The sequence below is a fragment of the Salvelinus alpinus genome, chromosome 17, assembly GCF_045679555.1.
Source record: "Salvelinus alpinus chromosome 17, SLU_Salpinus.1, whole genome shotgun sequence".
Classification (NCBI taxonomy): domain Eukaryota; kingdom Metazoa; phylum Chordata; class Actinopteri; order Salmoniformes; family Salmonidae; genus Salvelinus; species Salvelinus alpinus.
The window spans coordinates 50,349,819-50,371,302 of record NC_092102.1 but is presented as its reverse complement, the minus strand read 5'-3'; the positions used below and the strand labels follow the sequence as shown (position 1 = coordinate 50,371,302).

General features: G+C 41.5%; 1 protein-coding gene across 1 annotated transcript in view; it reads left to right on the top strand.

Moving 5' to 3' along the window:
• oprl1 (opiate receptor-like 1) overlaps nucleotides 1-21,484 on the top strand; it is a 101,582-nt gene that overhangs the window by 63,156 nt on the left and 16,942 nt on the right. The window contains exon 3 of the mRNA XM_071349358.1: nucleotides 9,712-10,073. Coding sequence (XP_071205459.1) covers nucleotides 9,712-10,073 — 362 coding nt within the window. The remainder of the gene's footprint in view (nucleotides 1-9,711; nucleotides 10,074-21,484) is intronic.

Genomic DNA, 21,484 nt, shown 5'->3' with positions numbered 1-21,484 from the left:
TTCCAGCCAAAGAGCGCTATAACGTAATCACCGCCAAAATATATTAATTTTTTCACTAACCTTCTCAGAATTCTTCCGATGACACTCCTGTAACATCATTTTACAACATACATATACAGTTTGTTCGAAAATGTGCATATTTAGCCATACAAAACCGTGGTTACACAATGAAAATACTAGGAAATCAAGCCTCAAAATGTCTGACGTCATCTTTCAGAGTGATCTAGTTTAATTGAAAGCTAATCATATACTTGACTAAAAAATACAGGGTTGACAGGAATCGAAAGACAAATTAGTTCTTAATGCAACCGCTGACTTACATTTTTAAAATTATCCTTACTTTTCAATACAGGGTTCGCCAAGTGACGCGATAACAAACAAAATGGCGAAATATGCGTTTAAAATATTTCGACAGAACAACGATTTATCATATTAAATATTGCTTACTTTGAGCTGTTCTTCCATCAGATTCTTGGGCAATGTATCCTTTCTATGTTGTAATCTTCTTTTGGTCGATAGATGTCCTCTGTCCTTCGAAATGTCCACTAACAACGACCGAGACCCCGAAACGTTCCCAAAGCTAGAAAGTGCACGACAAAGAAATTCCTCAGAATCGCACTAAACGGATATAAATTGCTATAAAACGGTTCAAATTAACTACATTATGATGTTTTTAACAACTATAACGAGTAAAAACATGACCAGAGAAATATTGCTGGTTAGACAACGATTTGGAATGAGGCAAGTCCGATGTCCTTCACGCTTCAGGCGCGCGACGAGAAAGGGAGGTACCTCTACGTTTTGTTCTTTTATAGTGGCTGTGATTGTGCAATCGATTCCATTCAAAACGTGATGACGTACAGACACCCAGAGGAAGACGTAGGCAGTGTCGGTTTCTTCATAGCATTCACTGTCACCTTAAAAACAGACTCCAGATCAGGGGTAAAAATTTCTGAAATCTGACCCCTGTCATGAAAAGTGCTGTAGATATAGTTCTGTACCACTCAGAGACAAAATTCCAACGGCTATAGAAACTAGAAAGTGTTTTCTATCCAATAATAACAATACTATGCATATTGTACGATCAAGAATTTAGCACGAGGCAGTTTAATTTGGAGACCAAAATATGCTAATGCGGAACAGCACCCCCTATAGTTCCAAGAAGTTAACTTGGGTCAAACGTTTCGGGTAGCCTTCCACAAGCTTCCCACAATAAGTTGGGTGAATTTTGGCCCATTCCTCCTGACAGAGCTGGTGTAACTGAGTCAGGTTTGTAGGCCTCTTTGCTCGCACACGCTTTTTCAGTTCTGCCCACAAATGTTCTATAGGATTGAGGTCAGGGCTTTGTGATGGCCACTCCAATTACCAGACTTTGTTGTCCTTAAGCCATTTTGACACAATTTTGGAAGTATGCTTGGGGTCATTGTCCATTTGGAAGACCCATTTGCGACCAAGCTTTAACTTCCTGACTGATGTCCTGAGATGTTGCTTCAATATATCCACATAATTTTCCTACCTCGTGATGCCATCTATTTTGTGAAGTGCACTAGTCCCTCCTGTAGCAAAGCACCCCCACAACATGACGCTGCCACCCCTGTGCTTCACGGTTGAGATGGTGTTCTTTGGCTTGCAAGCCTCCCCCTTTTGTCCTCCATACAAACAATGGTCATTATGACAAGCAAAGAGGCATGGCGTTTTAAGATAGGCCTTGAAAGACATCCACAGGTACACCTCCAATTGATTATGTCAATTAGCCTATCAGAAGCTTCTAAAGCCATGACATTGTTTTCTGGAATTTTCCAAGCTGTTTAAAGGCACAGTCAACTTAGTGTATGTAAACTTCTGACCCACGGGAAATGTGATACAGTGAGTTATAAGTGAAATAATCTGTCTGTTAACAATTATCGGAAAAAATACTTGTGTCATGCACAAAGTAGATGTCCAAACTGACTTGCCAACACTATAGTTTGTTAACAAGAAATGTGTGGAGTGGTAGAAAAATGAGTTTTAATGACTCCATCCTAAGTGTATGTAAACTTCCGACTTCAACTGTACACCTATTCTGAAAAGCCCCAGAGACTGCAACACCACTAAGCAAGGGGCACCACCAAGCAAGCGACACCATGAAGACCAAGGAGCTCTCCAAACAGGTCAGGGACAAAATTATGGAGAAGCACAGATCAGGGTTAGGTTATATAAAAATATCTTAACTTTGAACATCCCACAGAGCACCATTAAATCCAATATTAAAAATGGAAAGAATATGGCACCACAACAAACCTGCCAGGAGAGGGCCGTCCACCAAAACTCACGGACCAGGCAAGGAGGGCATTAGTCAGAGAGGAAACAAAGAGATCAAAGATAACCCTGAAGGAGCTGCAGCTCCACAGTGGAGATTGGAGTATCTGTCCATAGGACCACTTTAAGCCGTACACTCCACAGAGCTGGGCTTTATGGAAGATTGGCCAGAAAAAAGCCATTGCTTAACAAAAAAAATAAGCAAACACATTTGATGTTCGCCAAAAGGCATGTGGGAGACTCCCCAAACATATGGAAGAAGGTACTCTGGTCAGATTAGACTAAAATGTTGCTTTTTGGCCATTAAGGAAAACATCTGGAACATACCTAACACCTCTCATCACCCCGAGAACAACGTCCCCACAGTGAAGCATGGTGGTGGCAGCATCATGCTGTGGGGATGTTTTTCCATCGGCAGGGACTGGGAAACTGGTCAGAATTGAAGGAATGATGGATGGCGCTAAATACAGGGACATTTTTGAGGGAAACCTGTTTCAGTCTTCAAGACATTTGAGACTGGGACGGAGGTTCACCTTCCAGCAGGACAATCACCCTAATCATACTGTTAAAGCAACACTCGAGTGGTTTCATGGCAAACATTTAAATGTCTTGGAATGGCCTAGTCAAAGCCCAGACCTAAATCCAATTGAGAATCTGTGGTATGACTTAAAGATTGCTGTACACCAGTGGAATCGATCCAACTTGAAGGAGCTGGAGCAGTTTTGCCTTGAAGAATGGGCAAACATCCCAGTGGCTAGATATGCCAAGCTTATAGAGACATTCCCCAAGAGACTTGTGGCTGTAATTGCTGCAAAAGGTGGCTCTACAAAGTATTGACTTTGGGGGGGTGAATAGTTATGCATGCTCAAGTTTTCAGTTTTTTGGTCTTATTTCTTGTTTATTTTGTCCTCACAAACTGTCTGTATTTCTCTGCTAGTTGTGTTGTGTAGCCTACATTCCTCTCTCATGTGTCTGTTTGGAGGCTATCCAGACAGGAAAAACAAGTGCAATGGATTATGGTCATTGTAGTTATTTACCATGTTACCATGCACTGGAATAGGTTGAATATTTGCTTCATGAAAACTACAACTCCCTTCAGCCAAGTGTCCCACATAGATCTTGACTTAATTTCTCTCTTGAATGATATGATTTCTCTCAACATAAACAGTGTGTTGAGCTCATTATATATACTGAACATTAACTATACTGAACAAAAATATAAACTCAACAGGTGAAGTGTTTCATGAACTGAAATAAAAAATCACAGAAATGTTTTGTTTGCACAAAAAAGGTATTTTTCACAAATTTAGTGCTCACATTTGTTTACATCCCTGTTAGTGAGCATTTCTCATTTGCCAAGATAATCCAGCCACTTGACAGGTGTGGCATATCAAGAAGCTGATTAAACCGCATGATCATAACACAGGTGCACCTTGTGCTGGGGACAATAAAAGGCCACTCTAAAATGTGTAGTTTTGTCACACAACACAATGCAAGAGATGTCTGATGTTTTGAGGGAGGGTGCAATTGGCATGCTGACTGCAGGAATGTCCATCAGAGCTGTTGCCAGAGAATTTTATGTTAATTTCTCTACCATAAACCGCCTCCAACGTTGTTTTAGAGAATTTGGCAGTACGTCCAACCGGCCTCACAACTGCAGACCATGTGTAACCATGCCAGCCCAAGACCTCCACGTCCGGCTTCTTCACCTTGGGGATCGACTGAGACCAGCCACCCAGACAGCTGATGAAACTGAGGAGTATTTCTGTCTGTAACAATGCCCCTTTGTGGGGGAAAAACAAATTCTGGTTGGCTGAGCTTGGCTCCCCAGTGGGTGGGTGGAATTCAAGTGATTTAACCGAGGTCGGTCAATTAGTTGTTTAATAACGAAAAGGTTAATTGCTCAGCACTACCACACACGCACGAGGCCTGGCCTCCTTGGAGACACAGAGGGCTGGGTGACAGCCAACCACTGCAGTCACTCACTGCTTCTCCTCTGTCACCACTCTTCCTCCCATCTTCCTCCTCTCTTCCATCTCTCTTCCATCTTCTCTTCCATCTTCTCTTCAATCAATCAATCAAATTTGTAAAGCCCTTCTTACATCAGCTGATGTCACAAAGTGCTGTACCTAAACCCAGCCTAAAACCCCAAACAGCAAGCAATGCAGATGTAGAAGCATCTCTCGTACCTCCTCAACCTTTTCTAAGCTACCTGGTTGTTGCTCATTTGATTTCAAGAGAGAGAGAGAGAAAAAAAAGGGAGAGAGAAAGACAGAGAGGGAGAGAAAGAGGGAGAGAGGGAGGGGGAAAGGTGGTTGAGCAGAGAATCAAATATAAATCAGGATTTTTAAACAGGTGTCTTCTATTAATCAATGAAATTGCCTTCCTTCGGTTAAATGCTTTTAAGAGGTGCATCATGGTTTCCCCTTGTCATCCGCAACACTTATTCACAGTAATATCCCTAGCCACAGCTGAAACTCTCTCTGTGGTTACTAACACTCCAGAGAAGGAGCCCTTTCCTCCCACTCATTCCTCAGAGCGAGCTAACGGCCAGAAGCCTAATGCCATCATTAATGACAGGGAGAGAGAGAGAGAGAGAGAGAGAGAGAGAGAGAGAGAGAGAGAGAGAGAGAGAGAGAGAGAGGAGCGGGAGAGAGAGAGAGAGCGAGAGAGAGAGAGAAAGAGGAGCGGGAGAGATTGTGGAAAGATAGAAAGAGAGTGGAGAGACAGAGGAGCGAGATAAAGACAGGAGAGAGAGAGAGAGGAGCATGAGAGAGAGAGGAAGAGAGAGAGAGAGAGAGAGAGAGAGAGAGAGAGAGAGAGAGAGAGAGAGAGAGACATAGGGAGAGAAAGGAGCGGGAGAGAGAGGAAGAGAGAGAGAGAGAGAGAGAGAGAGAGAGAGAGAGAGAGAGAGAGAGAGACATAGGGAGAGAGAGGAGCGGGAGAGAGAGAGAGAGAGAGAGAGAGAGAGAGAGACAGAGAGAGAGAGAGAGAGAGAGAGAGAGAGAGATGACAAATATAAATTCTATTTGGACACAGTTCTATTAGAACACACCAAAAACTACACATATCTAGGACTAAATATCAGCAACACAGGTAGCTTTCACATGGCTGTGAATGAGCTGAGAGACAAAGCAAGAAGAGCATTCTATGCCATTAAAAGGAACATCAAAATTGAAATTCCAATTAGAATCTGGCTCAAAATTTTTCAATCAGTTATAGAACCAATTGCTCTATATGGCAGTGAAGTATGGGGTCCACTCTCTAATAATGAATTTACTAAATGGGACAAACATCCAATTGAAGTATTGCATGCAGAGTTTTGCAAGACTGTATTGCAAGTACAAAGAAAAACTCAAAATAACGCATGTAGGGCAGAATTGGGCCAATATCCCCTCCTCATTCGAATAGAAAAAAGAGCCATCAAATTTTACAACCATCTAAAAACAAGTGACCCTAAAACATTCCATCACACAGCTCTACAATGTCAAGAGATGAAACCAGAGAAGAGTCCCCTCAGCCAGCTGGTTCTGAGGCTCAGTTCACCAACCCAAACCAACCCCATAGAGCCTCGGGACAGCCCTCAGAAAATCTGGCCCAACCAAATCATCACAAAACAAAAAGAAAAATATATAACCTATTGGAAAGACACCACAAAAAATCAAAGTAAACTTCAATGCTATTTGGCTCTAAACAGACAGTACATGGTGGCAGACTATCTGACCACTGTGACTGATAGAAAACTGAGGAAAACATTGACTAGGTACAGACTCAGTGAGCACAGTCTGGCTATAGAGACCGGTCGTCACAGACAAACCTGGCTGCCCAGGGAGGACAGGCTGTGCTCACTCTGCTCCAGGGGAGAGGTAGAGACAGAAGTGCATTTCCTACTACACTGTGACAAATACTCAGACCTAAGAGCATATTTCTTTCCCAAAATTATAATTCAATACAAAGAATTTGAAACTATAAAAGATGAAGAAAAATTCAAATATTTGTTGGGTGAAAAGCCAAAATGTGCAGTTTTGGCAGCCAAATATGTGTCCTCCTGCCACAGCCTGAGGGACAGCCAGTGAAAAATGCAAAGTAATGTTGATAATATTTCCCATTTAGCTTAGTTTTGTTTTGTCTTTCGTACCAGGTCATGTGTCTTCTCAGTCATGTTGACACTGGTCTACTACTGTTGCTTTAATGTATTGTTGTTCTGATTAATATTGTTGTTGTAGCTGTTATTAATGGTAATCCCATGTCCACTACTACTATTATTATTACTGTTAGTCCCACCATTTATTTATATATAAATATATATATATTTTGTGTATATATATACATACAGTGGGGAGAACAAGTATTTGATACACTGCCGATTTTGCAAGTTTTCCTACTTACAAAGCATGTAGAGGTCTGTAATTTTTATCATAGGTACACTTCAACTGTGGGAGACGGAATCTAAAACAAAAATCCAGAAGATCACATTGTATGATTTTTAAGTAATTAATTTGCATTTTATTGCATGACATAAGTATTTGATACATCAGAAAAGCAGAACTTAATATTTGGTACAGAAACCTTTGTTTGCAATTACAGAGATCATACGTTTCCTGTAGTTCTTGACCAGGTTTGCACACACTGCAGCAGGGATTTTGGCCCACTCCTCCCTACAGATCTTCTCCAGATCCTTCAGGTTTCGGGGCTGTCGCTGGGCAATACGGACTTTCAGCTCCCTCCAAAGATTTTCTATTGGGTTCAGGTCTGGAGACTGGCTAGGCCACTCCAGGACCTTGAGATGCTTCTTACGGAGCCACTCCTTAGTTGCCAAGGCTGTGTGCTTCGTGTCGTTGTCATGCTGGAAGACCCAGCCACGACCCATCTTCAATGCTCTTACTGAGGGAAGGAGGTTGTTGGCCAAGATCTCGCGATACATGGCCCCATCCATCCTCCCCTCAATACGGTGCAGTCGTCCTGTCCCCTTTGCAGAAAAGCATCCCCAAAGAATGATGTTTCCACCTCCATGCTTCACGGTTGGGATGGTGTTCTTGGGGTTGTACTCATACTTCTTCTTCCTCCAAACACGGCGAGTGGAGTTAGACCAAAAAGCTCTATTTTTGTCTCATCAGACCACATGACCTTCTCCCATTCCTCCTCTGGATCATCCAGATGGTCATTGGCAAACTTCAGACAGGCCTGGACATGCACTGGCTTAAGCAGGGGGACCTTGCGTGCGCTGCAGGATTTTAATCCATGACGGCGTAGTGTGTTACTAATGGTTTTCTTTGAGACTGTGGTCCCAGCTCTCTTCAGGTCATTGACCAGGTCCTGCCGTGTAGTTCTGGGCTGATCCCTCACCTTCCTCATGATCATTGATGCCCCACGAGGTGAAATCTTGCATGGAGCCCCAGACCGAGGGTGATTGACCGTCATCTTGAACTTCTTCCATTTTCTAATAATTGCGCCAACAGTTGTTTCCTTCTCACCAAGCTGCTTGCCTATTGTCCTGTAGCCCATCCCAGCCTTGTGCAGGTCTACAATTTTATCCCTGATGTCCTTACACAGCTCTCTGGTCTTGGCCATTGTGGAGAGGTTGGAATCTGTTTGATTGTGTGTGGACAGGTGTCTTTTATACAGGTAACGAGTTCAAACAGGTGCAGTTAATACAGGTAATGAGTGGAGAACAGGAGGGCTTCTTAAAGAAAAACTAACAGGTCTGTGAGAGCCGGAATTCTTACTGGTTGGTAGGTGATCAAATACTTATGTCATGCAATAAAATGCAAATGAATTACTTAAAAATCACACAATGTGATTTTCTGGATTTTTGTTTTAGATTCCGTCTCTCACAGTTGAAGTGTACCTATGATAAAAATTACAGACCTCTACATGCTTTGTAAGTAGGAAAACCTGCAAAATCGGCAGTGTATCAAATACTTGTTCTCCCCACTGTATATATTTTATTTAAATTTTTCGATATGTATACTTTGACAATGTAAGTAATAATAACTTGCCATGTCAATAAAGTCAATTGAATTGAATTGAATTGAGAGAGAGAGGGAGAGAAAGGGAGGAGGTAATGGAGCTTCATTATTAGGCTGTAATTATATGTGTAGAGGAGAGACTCGTATACTGTAGTTACTCCCAAAGGAGGGTTAAAGAGAAGACATGTTCTCTGTAGAAGAGACTTCTCTGCACATTTTCAAAATGCGAAGAGGCAGCAGGAGGGAGGGAGGGAGGGAAAGGGAGAGGAAGAAGAGATAGATAGAGAGAGAGAGAGAGAGAGAGAGAGAGAGAGAGAGAGAGAGAGAGAGAGAGAGAGAGAGAGAGAGAGAGAGAGAGAGAGAGAGAGAGGAAGAAGAGATAGAGAGAGAGAGAGAGAGGCAGAAGAGATAGATAGAGAGAGAGAGAGAGAGAGAGAGAGAGAGAGGAAGAAGAGATAGATAGAGAGAGAGAGAGAGATAGAGAGAGAGAGAGAGGACTAGGGTGATTGAATTTTTCCACATTGAAATAAAAACAAATATTTTAAAGAGTGTAAAAAAAAAAAAAAGCCTTATGACTTTGATTTCATCAAATAATCAAAAATGTAAGTCAGTTTGTTCTCTGCTGCTGATGTGGTCTGCTGGTTCCTAGCCACAAACCATCTTCATGACGATCTTCATCTCAGTTCCTAAAAGGAGAAAACCCTCACACACAGTTGACTGTCATTTCATATTAAAAAAGAGCAACAAGATTTTCTTTTGACAGCAACAATATGAAGGAATGGGAACATGTTGTGGGTATGAAATTATAACAAGACTTCCTGTTACATAAGAAGGTGTGGATCTATTTTCAACACTTTGTTGCCAACCTGCTTCCTGCCAAGCAGGCCATTCACAAACTCACTTAAATAGTCAGTCAGACGGACGGACAGGGACAGACAGACAGACAGACAGACAGACAGACAGACAGACAGACAGACAGACAGACAGACAGACAGACAGACAGACAGACAGACAGACAGACAGACAGACAGACAGACAGACAGACAGACAGACAGACAGACAGACAGACAGACAGACAGACAGACAGACAGACAGACAGACAGACAGACAAGACAGTGTGTGTGTGTGTGTGTGTGTGTGTGTGTGTGTGTGTGTGTGTGTGTGTGTGTGTGTGTGTGTGTGTGTGTGTGTGTGTGTGTGTGTGTGTGTGTGTGTGTGTGTGTGTGTGTGTGTGTGTGTGTTCGTGTTTGTGTGTTTCAACAAATGGATGTTCAATATTTGGCACTGACTGTATTCGTTTTCCAACTTTTCCACTACAGTGGCTTTCAATCTAGGTATAAGATGCTTTTCTATCCTATTCTTCAATATAATAAGAACAGCCACCAATTCTACCCAGTTACACCAACATCTACATATCTATTAATACAATTCTCCTCTCTGCCAGGTACACCAAGATGAAGACAGCCACCAACATCTACATATTTAACCTGGCTCTGGCTGACTTCCTGGTTCTCGCTACCTTACCCTTCCAGGGAACAGACGTGTTCCTGGGCTTCTGGCCGTTCGGTAACGCCCTCTGCAAGGCCGTGGTCTCCATCGACTACTACAACATGTTCACCAGTACCTTTACTCTGACCGTGATGAGCATGGATCGCTACGTGGCCGTGTGCCATCCGGTCAAGGCCCTGGACATGAGGACGCCCCACAAGGCCAAGGTGGTCAACATCTGTGTGTGGGTCCTGGCGTCGGCGATAGGGGTACCGGCCATGGTGTTGGGAGATGTGGAGGTGGAGGTCGAACATAACAGTAGGTTATATTGGGTGTCTGTCTGTCTGTCTGTCTGTCTGTCTGTCTGTCTGTCTGTCTGTCTGTCTGTCTGTCTGTCTGTCTGTCTGTCTGTCTGTCTGTCTGTCTGTCTGTCTGTCTGTCTGTCTGTCTGTCTGTCTGTCTGTCTATGGCTATGTTTAGACAGGCAGCCCCAATTCTGATATTTATTTTGGTAGTTGGTCTTTTCACCAGATCAGCTCTGAAAAATAAGGATGTTAAATAGACATTGTTTGGTTAATTATCAAGTCTGATTTATCTGTTCTACCCTCAGTCTGACCTCTGACCTCTGTGTTCATCTATATTCAGATTCTCTCTCAATTTAATTCAATTTCAGTTCCATTTAAGGGGTTTTATTGGCATGGGAAACATATGTTTACATTGCCAAAGCAAGTGAAAAAGATAATAAACAAAAATGAAATAAACAATAAAAAATTAACAGTAAACATTCTACTCCCAAATGTTCCAAAGGAATAGAGACATTTCAAATGTCATATTATGGCTATATACAGTGTTGTAACAATGTGCAAATAGTTAAAGTACCAAAAAAAAAATATATATACTATATATATATGTAAATATTGGTTGTATTTACAATGGTGTTTGTTCTTCACTGGTTGCCCTTTTCTTGTGACAACAGGTCACAAATCTTGGTGCTGTGATGAACACTGTGGTATTTCACCCAATAGATATGGGAGTTGGTCAAAATTGGATTTGTTTTCGAATTCTTTGGGGGTCTGTGTAATCTTAGGGAAATTTGTGTCTCTAATATTGTCATACATTTGGCAGGAGGTTAGGAAGTGCAGCTCAGTTTCCACCTCATTTTGTGGGCAGTGTGCACATAGCCTGTCTTCTCTTGAGAGCCAGGTCTGCCTATGGAGGCCTTTCTCAATAGCAAGGCTATGCTCACTGAGTCTGTACATGTCAAAGCTTTCCTTAATTTTGAGTCAGTTACAGTGGACAGGATTCTGCCACTGTGTACTCTCCGTTTAGGGCCAAATAGCATTCTAGTTTGCCAAAAATGTTTGTTAATTCTTTCCAATGTGTCAAGTAATTGTCTTTTTGTTTTCTCATGATTTGGTTGGGTTTAATTGTGTTGCTGTTCTGAGGCGTTGTGAGGTCTGGTTGTGTTTGTGAACAGAGCCCCAGGTCCAGCTTGCTTATTAAGGGGCTGTTCTCCAGGTTCATCTCTCTGTAGGTGATGGCTTTGTTATGGAAGGTTTGGGAATCGCTTCCTTGTAAGTGGTTGTAGAATTTAACGGCTCTTTTCTGGATTTTGATCATTATTGGGTATCGGCCTCATTCTGCTCTGCATGCATTATTTGTTTTTTTTATGTTATGCACAGAGGATATTTTTACAGAATTCTGCATGCAGAGTTTCTATTTGGTGTTTGTCCCATTTTATGAAGTCTTGGTTGGTGAGCGGACCTAAGACCTCACAACCATAAAGGGCAATGGGTTCTATGACTGATTTAAGTATTTTTAGCCAGATCCTAATTGGTATGTTGAATTTTATGTTCCTTTTGATGGTATAGAATGCCCTTCTTGCCTTGTCTCTCAGATCGTTCACAGCTTTGTGGAAGTTACCTGTGGCGCTGATGTTTAGGCTGAGGTATATATCTGGGGGGTTTTGTGCTCTAGTACAACGGTGTCTAAATGGAATTTGTACTGGACCTTTTTTGGAACATCATTATTTTGGTCTTACTGAGATTTACTGTCAAGGCCCAGGTCTGACAGAATCTGTGCAGAAGATCTAGGTGCTGCTGTAGGCCCTCCTTGGTTGCTGACAGAAGCACCAGATCATCAGCAAACTGTAGACATTTGACTTCAGAGTCTAGTAAGGTGAGGCCGGGTGCTGCAGACTGTTCTAGTGCCCTCGCCAATTAGTTGATATACAGTGGGGAGAACAAGTATTTGATACACTGACGATTTTGCAGGTTTTCCTACTTACAAAGCATGTAGAGGTCTGTAATTTTTATCATAGGTACACTTCAACTGTGAGAGAAGGAATCTAAAACAAAAATCCAGAAAATCACATTGTATGATTTTTAAGTAATTAATTTGCATTTTATTGCATGACATAAGTATTTGATACATCAGAAAAGCAGAACTTAATATTTGGTACAGAAACCTTTGTTTGCAATTACAGAGATCATACGTTTCCTGTAGTTCTTGACTAGGTTTGCACACACTGCAGCAGGGATTTTGGCCCACTCCTCCCTACAGATCTTCTCCAGATCCTTCAGGTTTCGGGGCTGTCGCTGGGCAATACGGACTTTCAGCTACCTCCAAAGATTTTCTATTGGGTTCAGGTCTGGAGACTGGCTAGGCCACTCCAGGACCTTGAGATGCTTCTTACGGAGCCACTCCTTAGTTGCCATGGCTGTGTGCTTCGTGTCGTTGTCATGCTGGAAGACCCAGCCACGACCCATCTTCAATGCTCTTACTGAGGGAAGGAGGTTGTTGGCCAAGATCTCGCGATACATGGCCCCATCCATCCTCCCCTCAATACGGTGCAGTCATCCTGTCCCCTTTGCAGAAAAGCATCCCCAAAGAATGATGTTTCCACCTCCATGCTTCACGGTTGGGATGGTGTTCTTGGGGTTGTACTCATACTTCTTCTTCCTCCAAACACGGCGAGTGGAGTTAGACCAAAAAGCTCTATTTTTGTCTCATCAGACCACATGACCTTCTCCCATTCCTCCTCTGGATCATCCAGATGGTCATTGGCAAACTTCAGACAGGCCTGGACATGCACTGGCTTAAGCAGGGGGACCTTGCGTGCGCTGCAGGATTTTAATCCATGACGGCGTAGTGTGTTACTAATGGTTTTCTTTGAGACTGTGGTCCCAGCTCTCTTCAGGTCATTGACCAGGTCCTGCCGTGTAGTTCTGGGCTGATCCCTCACCTTCCTCATGATCATTGATGCCCCACGAGGTGAAATCTTGCATGGAGCCCCAGACCGAGAGTGATTGACCGTCATCTTGAACTTCTTCCATTTTCTAATAATTGCGCCAACAGTTGTTTCCTTCTCACCAAGCTGCTTGCCTATTGTCCTGTAGCCCATCCCAGCCTTGTGCAGGTCTACAATTTTATCCCTGATGTCCTTACACAGCTCTCTGGTCTTGGCCATTGTGGAGAGGTTGGAATCTGTTTGATTGTGTGTGGACAGGTGTCTTTTATACAGGTAACGAGTTCAAACAGGTGCAGTTAATACAGGTAATGAGTGGAGAACAGGAGGGCTTCTTAAAGAAAAACTAACAGGTCTGTGAGAGACGGAATTCTTACTGGTTGGTAGGTGATCAAATACGTATGTCATGCAATAAAATGCAAATGAATTATTTAAAAATCATACAATGTGATTTTCTGGATTTTTGTTTTAGATTCCGTCTCTCACAGTTGAAGTGTACCTATGATAAAAATTACACACCACTACATGCTTTGTAAGTAGGAAAACCTGCAAAATCGGCAGTGTATCAAATACTTGTTCTCCCCACTGTATATGTTGAATAGGGTGGGGCTTAAGTTGCATCCCTGTCTCACCCCACGGCCCTGTGGAAAGAAATTTGTGGGAGTTTTTTTTGCCGATTTTAACTGCACACTTGTTGTTTGTGTACAGGTTTTTTTTAATGGTGTATGTTTTACCCCCAACACCACTTTCCATCAATTTGTATAGACCCTCATGCTGAAATGAGTCAAAAACTTTTTTGAAATCAGCAAAGCATAAGAAGACTTTGCCTTTGTTTTAGTTTGTTTGTTTTTCAATTAGGGTGTGGACGGTGAATACGTGGACTGTCCTCCGGTAATTTGGTAAAAAGCCAATTTGACATTTGCTCAGTACATTGTTTTCACTGAGGAAATATACCAGTCTGCTTTAAATCATAATGCAGAGGATTTCCACAAGGTTGCTGTTGATGCATATCCCACGGTAGTTATTGGGGTCAAATTTATCTCCACTTTTGTGGTTTGGGGTGATCAGTCCTTGGTTGCAAATATTGGGAAAGATGCCAGAACTAAGGATGATGTTAAAAAGGTTAAGTTTAGCCAATTGGAATCTGTGGTCAGTATATTGTGTCATTTCATTTACGATACCATCAACACCACGGGCCTTTTTGGGTTGGAGGGTTTGTATTTTGTCCTGTAGTTCATTCAACGTAATTAAAGAATCCAGTGGGTAGTCTTTCATAAATTATTCTAAGATTTGTATTTGGTATATCTTCTTATGATATTTGTATATCTTCTTATGGCCAGGTGGGACGGTAGCGTCCCACCTGGCCAACATCCGGTGAAATTGCAGAGATGTTCAAACTACAGAATTATAAATATTTAACTTTCATAAAATCACAAGTGTAATACATCAAAATAAAGCTTAACTTCTTGTTAATCCAGCCGCCGTGTCAGATTTCAAAAAGGCTTTACGCGAAAGCACACCATGCGATTATCTGAGGAGAGCGCCCCGTATACAAAACCATGAAAAACACATTTCAACCAGTTAGATGCGCCACGAAAGTCAGAAATAGCGATATAATAAATGCCTTACCTTTGATGATCTTCTTCTGTTGGCACTCCAAAAGGTCCCAGATACATCACAAATGGTCCTTTTGTTCGATAATGTCCTTATTTATATCCATAAAAACTCAGTTTAGCTGGCGCGCTTCAGTCAATAATCCACCCAGTTTCCCCCCTTCAAAATGCATACAAAATGAATCCCAAACATTACCAATAAATCAAACCTTAGGTAACCTAATACATAAATAAACGCTAAAATTTAAGACGGAGAATCGTTATTGTCTTTACCGGAGAAAAATACCAAAGAACACACTCTCATTCACACGCTTGGAAACTACAGCCAAAATGGGAGCCACCTAGAAAAACTACAATTTCTGGCTAATTTTTCCAAAAACCAGCATGAAACTCTTTCTAAAGACTGTTGACATCTAGTGGAAGCCCTAGGAACTGCAATCTGGGAGGACTTCACCTTATAATAAAAGTGACAGCCATTGAAAATAGTGGTGGGCTGGATTGTTTTTTGGGGGGGATGGTTTGTCCTCGGGGTTTCGCCTGCCATATCAGTTCTGTTATACTCACATACATTATTTTAACAGTTTTAGAAACTTTAGAGTGTTTTCTATCCAAATCTACCAATATGCATATCCTAGCTTCTGGGCCTGAGTAACAGGCGGTTTCCTTTGGGCACGCTTCTCATCCGGAAGTGAAAATACTGCCCCCTACCCAAGAGAGGATATGTTTTTGCTGGTTGTTCTTTGTTTTAGGGCCAAAAAGATTGGAGAAGTGATTTATCCATACATCTCCGTTTTGGATAGATAACTCTTTGTGTTGTTGTTTGTTTAGTGTTTTCCAATATTCCCAGAATTGGTTCGATTCTATGGATTCTTCAATTACATTGAGCTAATTTCTGACGTGCTGTTCCTTCTTTTTCCATAGTGTATTTCTGCATTGTTTTAGTGATTCACCATAGGGAAGGCGTATGCTCAGGTTTTCGGGGTCTATGTTTTTGGTTGGATAGGTTTCTCAATTTCTTTTCTTAGGTTTTTGCATTCTTTATCAAACCGTTTGTCATTGTTGTTAATTTTCTTAGGTTTTCTGCTTGAAATTATTTGATTTAATAGGGAAGCTGAGAGGTCAAATAAACTGTTAAGGTTTTCTACTGCCAAGTTTACACCTTCACTATTACAGTGAAATATTTTGTCCAGGAAGTTGTCTGAAAGGGATTTGGTATTTGGTATTTTGTTAGGATCCCCATTAGCTTTTGCAAAGGCAGCAGCTAGTCTTCCTGGGGTCCACACCAAACATGAAACATGCCATAATACAGAACATTAACAGACAAGAACAGCTCAAGGACAGAACTACATAAAAACAATTAAAGGCTAAAGGCACACGTAGCATACATATCAATATCAATACATACACATAAACTATCTAGGTCAAATAGGGGAGAGGCGTTGTGCCGTGAGGTGTTGCTTTATCTGTTTTGTGAAACCAGGTTTGCTGTTCATTTGAGCAATATGAGATGGAACGGAGTTCCGTGCAATAAGGGCTCTATATAATACTGTATGCTTTTTTCAATTTGTTCTGGATTTGGGGACTGTGAAAAGACCCCTGGTGGCACGTCTGGTGGAGAAAGTGTGTGTGTCAGAGCTGTGTGTTAGTTGACAATGCAAATAATGTGGGATTTTCAACACATTAATATTTCCTATAAAAATAACAAGTGATGCAGTCAGTCTTTCCTCAACTCTTATCCAAGACAGACTGGCATGCATAGTATTAATATCAGCCCTCTGATTACAATTAAGAGCAATACGTGCCGCTCTGTTCTGGGCCAGCTGCAGCTTAACTAGGTCTTTCCTTTCAGCACTCAACCACACGACTGGATAATAATCAAGATAAGATGAAACTAGAACCTGCAGGACTTTCTTTTTGGAATGTGGTGTCAAACAAGCAGATAATCTCTTTATTATGGACAGACCTCTCCCCATCTAAACAACCATTGAATATATATGTTTTGACCATGACAGTTTACGATCTAAAGTAATTTAGTCTCCTCCACTTGTTCAACAGTCACACCTTTCATTACCAGATTCAGCTAAGGTCTAGAACTTAGGGAATGCTTTGTTCCCAAGCTCCTGAGTGGCACAGCGGTCTAAGGCACTGCATCTCAATGTTAGGGGCATCACTACAGACATCCAGGTTCAAATCCAGGCTGTTTCACAACCAGCTGTGATTTGGAGTCCTGTAAGGCGGTGCACAGTTTGGCTGGTGTAGAACGTCATTGTAAATAAGAATTTGTTTTTAACTGACTTGCCTAGTTAAATAAAGGTAAAATACAATGCTCTTACTTTAATAGATGCTCAGGACCAGTTTATTACTGGCCACCCATTCCAAAACAGACTGCAACTCTTTGTTAAGGGTTTCAGTGATTTCATTAGCTGTGGTTGCTGATGCGTATATGGTTGAAACACCAACATACATGGACACACATGCTGTGTTTAATGCCAGTGGCAGGTCATTGGTAAAAATAGAACAGAGTAGAGGGCCTAGAGAGCTGCCCTGCGGTACACCACACTTTACATTTACATTTTTAGAAGCTTCCATTAAAGAAATCCCTTTGAGTTCTACTAGAAAGATAGCTCTGAATCCACAATATGGCAGAGGTTGAAAAGCCATAACACTTACGTTTTTTTGCACTGAAATCTAACATTACAGATCCCACAATCTTCAACCAAGCGTCATTCATTTGTATCAGTGCAGTACATGTTGATTGCCCTTCTCTATAAGCATGCTGAAAGTCTGTTGTTAATTTGTGTACAAAGAAATAACATTGTATTAGGTCAAACATGACTCTTTCCAATAGTTTGTCCAAGACCTGGCAGCAAGCTGATAGGTCTGCTGTTAGAACCAGTAAAGGCCGCTTTACTTTACTTTCTTTTCTTTGGTAGAGGAATTAAGTTGGGTCTAGAGCAATACTTTCCTCTAGGCTCAGATAAAAGATATGACAGATAGGAATGACAATAGAGGCACAGCATCATCGGACTGAGCTTGTTGTCATTGCAGGCAATCTCAATGCTGTGCGTTACAGGGAAGACATCCTCCTCCCTCATGTGGTACCCTTCCTGCAGGCTCATCCTGACATGACCCTCCAGCATGACAATGCCACCAGCCATACTGCTCGTTCTGTGCGTGATTTCCTGCAAGACAGGAATGTCAGTGTTCTGCCATGGCCAGCGAAGAGCCCGGATATCAATCCCATTGAGCACATCTGGGACCTGTTGGAGGGTGAGGGCTAGGGAGGAAAAAGCAATTTCATAAATTCATCATCTGGATGCTCCTTATTAACCTCTAATTCCTCCCAAACCCGGATCCGGGAGCACCCCCCACAGTAAAAAAGCTGACTAGCATAGCCTAGCATAGCGTCACAAGTAAATACTAGCATCTAAATATCATTAAATCACAAGTCCAAGACACCAGATGAAAGATACAGATCTTGTGAATCCAGCCATCATTTCTGATTTTTAAAATGTTTTACAGGGAAGACACAATATGTAAATCTATTAGCTAACCACGATAGCAAAAGACACCACTTTTTTTACTCCACCATTTTTTTACTCCATCAGTAGCTATCACTAATTCGACTAAATAAAGATATATATAGCCACTAACCAAGAAACAACTTCCTAAGATGACAGTCTGATAACATATTTATGGTATAGCATATGCACATTTTTTTAGAAAAATGTTCATTTTTCAGGTATAAATCACAGTTCTACATTGCAGCTGCAATCTGAAATAGTGCCGAAGCTGCCAGAATAATTACAGAGACCAACGTCAAATAACTAATTACTCATCTTAAAACATTTCTGAAAAATACACAGCGTACAGCAAATGAAAGCCCAACATCTTGTGAATCCAGCCAATATGTTAGATTTTTTAAGTGTTTTACAGCGAAAACACAATATAGCATTATATGAGCTTACCACAATAGCCAGAATCACAACCGCATTTACCAGCAGTAAATGTTAGCGATCGTAACAACCCAGCAAAAGATATATAATTTTACTAACCTTGATATACTTCATCAGATGACAGTCCTGTAACATCATATTACACAATGCATATAGCTTTTGTTCGAAAATGTGTATAATTAGCAGCACAAATCGTGGTTATGCAATGTAATCAGTAAAAACATGGCATGCATTCTGGCCGGCGCCATCTTGGAAAGGCACCTAATCTAATCAATAAATAATCGAAAACTTGACTAAAAAAATACAGGTTGGACAGCAATTGAAAGATGCATTAGTTATTAATGCAACCGCTGTGTTAGATTTTTAAAATTAACGTTACTAGACATACAGTGTGCGTTACAGCCAGACCAGTGCCGCAATAATGGCCGAAAAATACTTTTACATTTTTCCACAGAACAACGAATTAACATCATAAATAGTTCTTACTATTAGTTGAGCTTCCATCAGAATCTTGGGCAAGGTGTCCTTTGTCCAAAAGAATCGTTGCTTTGTTGTAAAACGTCCTCTTCAACTTCGGAATTAGCAGCTAACAATAGCTACGTGGCACACACATGTCCAAATCCTCAAAACGCAATACTACGAAAATTCCGAAAATAGCAATATACTCGCATAAACTGATATAAATCGGTTTAAAATAATTTTGTTATGATGTTTCTAACACCTATATCGAATTAAATCACAGACGGATATATCTTAGGCCGATAACGAGAGCTTTTGAGCATGCCATCCTGATGTCCTCTCTTGCGTCTTGACGAGCGTCGAAAAGAACGGACCTTCCACTCCATGGCATTTATAAAGTCTGAGAATTACGTAGAGACTCCATTCCACTTCTCATTGGTTACTGACATCCAGGGGAAGGCGGGTGCAGTTCATTTCGACCCATAGGACACATACAGAGCTTTAAACTGATCTGAGATCAGAGCCTAGTTTTCAGACCTTCGCAGTTCCTGTCATGATTTTTTCGCTGCAGAAAGACTTCTGGTTCACCCACAGACATAATTCAAACGGTTTTAGAAACTAGAGATTGTTTTCTATCCAATAGTAATAATAATATGCATATTGTACGAGCAAGAATTGAGTACGAGGCAGTTTAATTTGGGAATGCAAAATGTCGAAGTTGAAACAGCACCCCCTGTAGTGTCAAGAGGTTAATCACATCATTGTGTCATGCACAAATTAGATGTCCTAACCGACTTGGAAAAACTATAGTTTGTTTACAAGAAGTTTGTGGAGTGGTTTAAAAACGAGTTTTAATGACTCCAACCTAAGTGTATATAAACTTCCGACTTCAACTGTAGATTAATATGGACTATTTTCATCCATTTCCTGGGTAGCTTGTCAGAGATAGACATAATATGGAAAAGAGTAAACAAAGCAAGAGAAAGATATATATACATTCCGCAGTCCATTAATCAATTGGTTGTGTGTGCTGCAGGGGTTGAAGCTATAAACCATAGGCTTAGCTCTCTCATCCCTTTCAGGCTTTTGGGAGGGAGGGTGGACAATGAGCCTGTCATAGCGGACGGAAGCAATGTATCCACACGCTCTGGCATCTTTCATGGCTGGGATCAGTTCTTTCCTCTTTTGGTGCACAGCTTCAGGATAGTTGAGGAAGATATACGTTCCTCTCAAGTTCTTGGCTCTTTCCAGAACAGCTACCTTGTCCTTGAACCTAAGGAACTTGACCACTATTGGCCTGTCACCTGGGCCAGCGGTGGGATTTCATGTCCTCTAGGCGCGCTCCACCTCAATCTTCCGGTGGTTCATCTTCAATTTCTCAGAGATCATTTCCCTCACTTTGTCCTCAGACTCCGTCCAGGTCTCATGTGGAGATTCTGCAATTCCATCCACAACCATGTTGTTCCACTTTGATTGTACCTCGAGACAGTCACAAAACCCAGGAAAATCTGCGGTCCTAGCCACAAACCCATGAAAATCTGCGGTCCACAACGGTTAACAGCACCGCTGGCTGCTTCAAGCCCTCAATAAACTTTACTAGCTTGATGGGCAGCTAGAGTTGAAGTCAGAAGTTTACATACACTTAGGTTGGAGTCATTTAAACTCGTTTTTCAAACACTCCGCAAATGTCTTCTTAACGAACTATAGTGTTGGCAAGTCGATTAGGACATCTACTTTGTGCATGACACAATTCATTTTTCAATCAATTGTTTACAGACAGATTATTTCACTTATAATTCACTATATCACCATTCCAGTAGGTCAGAAGTTTACATACACTAAGTTGACTGTGCCTTTAAACAGCTTGAAAAATTCAAGAAAATGATGTAATGGCTTTAGAAGCTTCTGATAGCCTAATTGACATCATTTGAGTCAATTGGAGGTGTACCTGTTGGATGTATTTCAAGGCCTATCTTCAAATTCTGTGCCTCTTTGCTTCACATCATGGGAAAATCAAAAGAAATCAGCCAAGACCTCAGAAAAAAGTTGTAGACCTCCAAAAGTCTTGTTCATCCTTTGGAGCAATTTCCAAAAGCCTGAAGATACCACGTTTATCTGTACAAACAATAGTACGCAAGTATAAACACCATGGGACCACGCAGCCGTCATACTGCTCAGGAAAGAGACATGTTCTGTCTCCTAGAGATGAACGTACTTTGGTGCGAAAAGTGCAAATCAATTCCAGAACAACAGCAAAGGACCTTGTGAAGAAACAGGTACAAAAGTATCTATATCCACAGTAAAACGAGTCCTATATCGACATAACCTGAAAGGCCGCTCAGCAAGGAAGAAGCCACTGCTCCACTGCTCCACCATAAAAAAGCCAGACTATGGTTTGCAACTGCACATGGGGACAAAGAACATACTTTTTGGAGAAATGTCCTCTGGTCTGAT